At 38.6% G+C, this 8059-nt stretch overlaps 1 protein-coding gene across 1 annotated transcript; it reads right to left on the bottom strand.

The window, feature by feature from the left end:
- Positions 1-2504: 2504 nt before the first annotated feature.
- LOC127774380 (small polypeptide DEVIL 10-like) lies at positions 2505-3114 on the bottom strand. The gene has a single exon (XM_052300611.1). The coding sequence runs from the start codon at positions 3038-3040 to the stop codon at positions 2756-2758; it is 285 nt and encodes a 94-aa protein (XP_052156571.1). The 5' UTR covers positions 3041-3114; the 3' UTR covers positions 2505-2755.
- Positions 3115-8059: the final 4945 nt, after the last annotated feature.

Below are 8059 nucleotides of genomic sequence, written 5' to 3'. Positions count from 1 at the left end.
ACTACTTCCCTCTATCTAGCCGTGGGGGAGAAGCGATGGCAGTCAAGAGGGCGAAAAGATGGCAGCTACTAGCTTGGGCCGCGCCTTCTCTCCATCATTGCCAGGGCTACCATCTCCACAAAGAGGGTGGCGATACGAGTCTCCGAGTGACCTTAGCCCTGTTAGTGTTGCCACAATGGCCTTGCTCGAGGTGTGCACCTTTCTTCTCACCGTGTTCTTGGCAGCAGAATCGATGCCATGCATGCTGATGGTGAGGAAGGTCGAGGAGCTAAAGTCAGAGCCCCCCTTTTCACCATCACCACCGGAGGAGAGTGCATAGCGTCTCTATCACCACCTATGGCAAAAACACTACTGAGACCACCCGCGCTAAAGAACACTCTCAAGCAGGACAACCCCTCCACGGATGCCGCTACTATCGTCTTGGTTTATCACCTTTGCGGAGCTTCACCTCCATCGACGTTGCTCACGGATAGACTGTAATAGGAGATCTAAAGTGGACTATTTCTGTACAGTATATATGAAGAAAAATGATAGGTTGTGCTCACGGATGGGACTTTGAAAGCCCTAAATTCTTTGTTTCACAAATTGCAAGGCTATAACAAAAACTTATTTATTCAGGAGTAAGGCCTTCTTTTCGAATGAAGAAATTTTAAATTGATTTTGGAGGAATTATACTAACTCTATACCCTCTTAAAAGATGGCAATAGTGATAGCAGTTAATCTTTCATCCCACCAACTTTGTTGTATGATTTTACTAACTGCTTCCTGTGCTTCAATGTTACAAAATAGCTAGTCTTTCCACATGTTGTTAATATCTTACTTCATACCAAAAATATAAGTTAGCTATGAAAAAACATATATGGGATAAAATTGTTCCCAAAACCTCACAATTAATATGTTCCAAATTACAATATTAACACCTGAATAATTTAATTTTATCTATAGTAAAGCATGGATATTTAGCTAAAGGAGCTCCAACACGGTGCATGGCACATTCGCACCACCGCACCGCATATACACACAAATAGTATCGTCAACTTCATTTACACCCTGAGAATGTGGATATTTGAAAGGCCGTAAATGGATCAACTTGCGAAACTACTCATAGGTCAAATAAGTGAGTAGCACAGTCCACCTACAGCCTTAGGTATTTCACAAAAGTTTACAGAAATTTCATCCAAGACAGTTTGATTCCTATATGAAATCGAGGAAAATACTGCATCCCAGGCCAAGAGGGCCTTGATCAATCGATCTCAGCTGGGTGAATATTTACATTTCCTTCACTGATAAATATGGTAGGAAAGCTTTACACACACATTGCAGTTACTTGAATCCGTTCCACAACTTGACAAAATTTTACAACTTGGTGCTCAAAAATTGCTTCTAGAACAGGGTACAGGAGACGTTTCAAAGGAGAGCACGACGAAGTAAAACAAACACCACCCTGCACTCTGCAGAAGCAAAGCAGAAACCCAACTCCAACACTCGTAATAAGTGTCCAAGTACTCTGTATCAAATCAATGTTCAGAGAATCAGAGTTGCACATGTTCAGTTGTTCATCGTGCTGCCGCCACTATCTTCAATTTTTTCCACCGTTGGATCATGTTTTTCATCGTTGGGCCGAGACCGTGAAGTGCTTGCTCAGTCTGAATAAACGAAAACGCTTGTTCGAAATTGCCGTGTTGCATTCGAAACTATGCCCTTTTTTTTTTCAATGAATGGATTAACGGACACGCTTCCTGAGCTCTTAAGTGGTGTAATTTATACCTTCATATGTATATGATGTTTTTATTTTTTTTCTTAATAATTAATTCGTTTATTTGTACCGTCCAATATTTCTGTCTAAAAGATAATGCCCTGTTTAGTTCTCAAAACAAAAACTTTTCACCAATTATATTGAATGTTTGGACACATGCATGTAGCATTAAATGTGGAAAAAACAATTACACAGTTTGCGTGTAAATTGCGAGACGAATCGTTTAAGCTTAATTGTGCCATGATTTGACAATATGGTGATACAGTAAATATTTGCTAATGATGGATTAATTAGGCTTAATAAATTCGTCTCGCATTTCCTGGCGGAATCTATAATTTTTGTTATTAGACTATGTTTGATACTTCAAATGTGTATCCGTATATCCGATGTGACAACCAAATCTAAAAATTTTCGCCAACTAAACAAGGCCTAACTCTATTTTCACTTGTCTCACACGTACCAACATAAAACTAAAAAAATGATTAGAATACTCCAACTTTATCGAATCTCAATTAATTATTATCCACTTCAATTTTTTCTTACTTTTATAAATTTCGATGTAATTATTGCTAAAAATTAATTTATTTTGGAAAAAATGGGTGAGACTAAAATGATCTTATTTTGGGAGGGACCGAGGGAGGGAGCACATGTCACAAATCATTCATCTCTGATTTGGACTTTATTCTTAGCTGTCCCATAAACTATCTGTCAAGCTCAAGCATCACATTCCCATGTGTAAGGTAGCATCTGCTCATTATCCTCAGCATCCTCACATTTGCATTATCCACTCATGCACAATTAACTCAGAATTAAAAGGTTAATTCCATCGTTTGATCCCCTTATCAAAGTCGACTCTTGTCACTCACTGTCCTTGCTACAAAATAAAAAAGAAAAAGGAAACCAAAAAAAAAAAAGAAAAACCAGGACCCGGGCCAGCGTAAAATGCTGCCGGGCCGGGCCGGGCCGTGGGCCGGGTCGAGCAGGGCGGACCTCGACCGATCAATCCGACAGGTCGTGCTCGTGCCAGCAGAGGAGCATGGAGACGCAGCGCCGGAGGATGTACAGCCTCGTCCTCTGCTGCTTCAGCACGGCGTAGCACCGCCGCCGGAGCTCCGCCGGCTTCGTCATCCGCCGCGACGACGACGACGACTTCAGGAGCTCCTCCGAAGAGGACAGCGGCCGTGCGCCGTTGTCGTCGCCGTTGTCATCGGCCGGCGTGGCCGAGAGGTGGCGGTACACCGAGCAGATCGAGGCCGAGGCGGAAGCGATCGCGGCGAGCTCCATGGACGGCCGGTAAGCCGATTGAGTAGTCGAGAAGAAGACGATGAAGATGATGAAGAAGAAGCTAACTTGGTGAACTCTGCTTGTATGTGGTGCAGCCACCAGCTGGAAAGGATTATATAGACCCGGCACGTCTGATTCTCCGGGCCCACATGACAGCAACGGCTTTTTTATTGGAAGCCGACATCTTTGTCTTGTAATGACGATTCTACCCCTCCTCAGGCTGCCTCGTTGGTAGAGGTTGGGAAGAAATCTCAAACGCACGTAGAATGAAACGACTCATTGACACATAATTAGTTAAGGAGAGAATTTACTCCATGCCACTGAGTTTATCACAGTTGAATGATTTACCACTGACATTGTCTCTTTTTATAATATACCGGTGACTTCATTAATTGTTCTACGATATAACATTGGGTTGGGCTTTTCTTTAAGAAATACCCAAAATACCCTTAAGACATACAAGGTTAACAATTAATTTATCTCACTATAAGTTTTAGAAAAAGATGAAAAATTTTATGTGGCCTTCTTACACAACACAGAAACTTTTATATAATTTTCAAGTTTTTCTGGTATATTTATTTTTTAGAAAAAAATATTTTTGTGTGGTATATGAGATAGAATTTGCTTACACAAAAGATAATAGAATAAAAATATCTTATTTAACGTATGAAAGATAATTTATGTTAAAAACACCAAAAAAAAGTATTTTATATAGCATATAACAAATAAGTTATATATTTTTAAAAAATATATATATATGTAAAAAAATCCGAAACTTGAATACAAACTTTGATGTTGTGTAAGGAGGCCATATGAAATTTTTTTTAACTTCTAATGAGATAAATCAATTGTTAATCTTGTATATCCACAAGGGTATTTTGGGTATTTTAAAAGTAAGGCCCGGTCCAATGGTATATTGTAGAACAATTGATAAAGTAACGGTATATTATGGACATATAGACAATGTCAGTGGCAAATTGTTGAACTCAGACAAACTCAGTGGCATAGAATAGAAGTATTACTCCCTCCATCCTATAATATAAGATATTTTAGGTAGATTCATTATATTAGGATGTGTCACATCCTCTCCAATTGTCCTAGGATGTGTCACATTTCCCAAATCCCTTATATTATAGGATGGAGGGAGTAGTTTTTTAAAAAGAAATGATTAATATATTTTTAAAGTAACTTTCATACTGAAACTTTTAGAAAACATATAGTTTATTAATTTGGGACATGCGCGTGAAAAACAAAAGAGATGAGTTGGGAAGTTCAACAAAAAGAACACAATCTCATTGTACTTCACTTAATATTTTGCAGTTTTGGAAATTGTAATTTATTAAGTTTGTGACTTGGCATATTGGTTCACTTTGTTTTATCAGGAAATGGATGACACATTATTAGTTGTATAGTGCATACTATTTAATTTCTTTGCCATCAGTACGGATATGGTGATGATGATGCAATGGTCATTTGGAATTTGCGGTTTTGTCATACATACAGGTTAGTGCTATGATTAGGAGATATTTGTCAGTACGCGGCACTAATCTATAAACTAACAGATGATTAGTTATGTTTTTGCTAATGGTGACGTTTGGCTAGCTCGAAGGATCGATTACAATAATTGCTTCCTGACTAGGATCTGATGCAGGGCGACAAGTGATTTACAAATAAAATGTTGTTACGTACGTCATCTCTTGATTAGTTTGGGCATGATAAAGTGTGTTTCAAGTCTGCAACTACTGATTAAATTAGAGAAAAAGATAATGTTGGGACAGGTAAGCATTCGATCGATCAGTTCCTGAATTATCGGTCGCATGAACTTGATTGCAAGCAAATTTCGCAAAGTCGTTATAGTTTCATGCGTGGCACGAATTTACGATACTCCCTCCATTTCATAATGTAAGTCATTCTAGCATTTCCCACATTCATATTGTTGTTAACGAATCTAAATAAATGGAGACCGTGTCACTGTCACAGACTCTCCAAAACACAACTTTGACTTCTTGTTTCTATAAAAATATTTATTGAAAAGTGGTATATGTATACTTTTATGAAAGTATTTTTCAAGACAAAACCATTTATATAATTTTTACATTTTCTTTATATTTCTAAGATTTAACTTAAACATTGCTCTAAACGACTTCACGGAGGGAGTATATCTTAATACCGCACTTGGACATTATATAGTGAGCATGTGTTAAGGCCGCATGCAGCGGTGGTCGGCCGGCGGCATGGGCAGCCTAATTCCGGCGACGTAGGCGATCGAATCGTCGTCTTCATCGACCCTTCAATTCGTCTCTAGCCGTCCGGTAGCATCGATCCGGAGGACCACTTCACGTGCTCGATAGGATAGCGCCCCACGTTTTCCCATGCTTTCAGTTTGTTCCAATATAATCCTAGTCGCTGAGCTACAGCTACCAAGCATCATGCGCCCACAATGTTATTGATCGATCCCAGAGGATAAGGCCAAGTACGTGTACATTCACCGGCCGCCCTGCCATGACCATGACCCAGAGTGGATCGATGAAAACGATCAGAAACCCTTCCTTACATACTTGTGCTGAAACATTTCTCCACCGGTTATGATTTCACAGCATGCCCTAACAAACTATGTCTTCCGTATTATAATATAGTAACCTAAAATCGGTTAGTATATTTCATAGTATAACATATCTAGACAGGCCTTCTGTTAAGATTTATGATTCTATAAAATATCCTATCCAATTCTATGTTGCTATATTTTGAAATAAAGAGAGCAGTTATCATAGTGTTAATGTTCTTATAATAGTACTAGAGTTGTCAGATGGTTTACGTCTTCCATTTCTACAGCTCTCCGCTCCCTTCATCCCCAAAATATAAGCGCAACTATTTTTTATATGCTTCATAAATAGATGTGCATACATGCAATTAGCTAAATTCGTTTTTTATCTCTTATTTTCAGGATCTTTAATCATATTTATTACGGCGGTGATAATTTTTTTTTTTGCGTTTGTGTTTCCAGTAGTATGTGATGGATAGAGTATTTTGGTACATAGCTAGATATAAATAATACTATCACGTACTAGATTATTACTGTCTACGGGATAAGATCACAAGAGTGAGTGCAAAGCGAGCATATCTCAATTGGTTAGGTTTCTTGGGACGGAATTAGCCTATATGGGTTCAAGTCCTATATATACTCGACACGAGTTCTCACATTTATGGCTATTTTCTTTCAGTGGTAAGTGACATACCCAATGACATCGATGTGCTCGTAGTGACTTCGTCAATCTCCATATATGCCTACTCAATTTTTTGAAGATGTTTATAGGGATAAGGTGTGTGCGTGTTTTTTTTTAAAAAAAAAATCACAAAAGTGAGTATGACTCCTCTTCAAATAATACATAAATAAAATGGTAAAAATAAGATTTCCATATTATTCTACTGTTGGATTTTCTTTGCGGTGCACACCAATATTGGGTTTAATTCGAGTGGTCCAAGAGAATTGAGGTGCTCTGAGGGCACTACATTGAAAAGTCACGAGGCATTAATTAGCAATTAAGCATAAAATGGGTCAAAACCGAAGCCATCTAAAAAATGCGTTTTCCATGTTTTTTCTTTTCTTTTGTTAGGCACGTGAAGTAATAGTTTATCGACACAACACAATCATTTCCTTCAACTTCACTCATGTACGAACTAGTCCATCTCTGCACCAAGTGCACTGCTCTAATAATAGCGATGACAGAAGGGCACTGCTCTAGTACTAATAATGATGTGGGTAAGAGAAGAGTATAATGTGAATCATTAGTATATGATTAATTGAGTATTAATTATTTTAAATTTAAAATTTTGGATTATTATGATTTTTTTAAAGTAACTTTTTCTATAGACTTTTTTTTTTAAAAAAAGTACCATTTAACATCCGTTTAACGGTTCAAGAAACGTGCATGCGAAAAAGAGAAAAATTTTATCTTTTCTCAGTCAGTCGAACATAATCCAGTGATCCTAATTTTACCGGCCTTCAACTTAGAGCATGTGTATTGATTATTTTTAGAGGCGGTCCTATGAGTGACCTTTATAGTTAACACCTTGTAAAAACTTCTGCAACGTATAGGTCTGCAAGCTAAGGTGCCATAGGTGGAACCGTAGGAGTGAAACCCACCACGATTAAAAAAGGAAGAGGTGGCATCTAACAGGCAACCATAAGGGCAATAACAGCACAAGCAACTCAAATGAGTTACCCTAGCTACCCATTTTACGTTTGTATAGCGCTACAGTCAAAGAGTTCAATACCTATTTTTGTCTTCTCTAACAATAAAACCTAAAAGAGAACCCTTACTGCAAATAGGTCTTCAGAAGAGAGGATACTCAGATTTAGGTTATGCCTCTTATAGCATGTAAAATGGATCGTCTGTATAAATACTCTGTTGAAGGCTGAAATAGTACTATCGGAGACCCATTTTAGGTTTAGGTGTATTTATGGGTCACTTGTTGGAGACAGTCTAACGTGACCCAGTAAGGAGCCCAGCGGCTCAGTTAGGATGCGCACGTGTCAATGAATCTTTGCGCTGGCACGATTGAGCCGCATGCCGCGTCCCTCAACTGTGAACACTACATCGCCTTTGGAACTGGGTTCTATAGCTGATGTCTGGTACTATGCTGGAAATGGGTGAAAAGAATCTTGCAATGTATAGGGTTGGTTATATCTCATTCTCTCTCCTATAGGATTCTCTCTAAATACAACGTTTCATATGGGCTGTGTTTAGATCCAAACTTTCAACTTTTTTCATCTCATCAACCTGTCATACACACAACTTTTCAGTCACATCGTACCAATTTCAACCCAAACTTCTAACTTTGAAAGGAACTAAACACAGCTATGCTCTTAGACCATGTACAGTTGGTAAGTGTAGGACTTGGTCGCTAGGTAAGTCATGTCACGTAGGTTTGCTTCGTTGATTAATTATCGATCGATCACATCATTGCTCGATCACTCCTGATGCAGCCGTAATGTGTGCTCGGCTGCCTTCCCAAAGC

This window comes from Oryza glaberrima, chromosome 5, assembly GCF_000147395.1.
Source record: "Oryza glaberrima chromosome 5, OglaRS2, whole genome shotgun sequence".
NCBI lineage: Eukaryota > Viridiplantae > Streptophyta > Magnoliopsida > Poales > Poaceae > Oryza > Oryza glaberrima.
The sequence above is the reverse complement of the archived record's forward strand: the minus strand, read 5'-3'. Positions and strand labels throughout refer to the sequence as shown.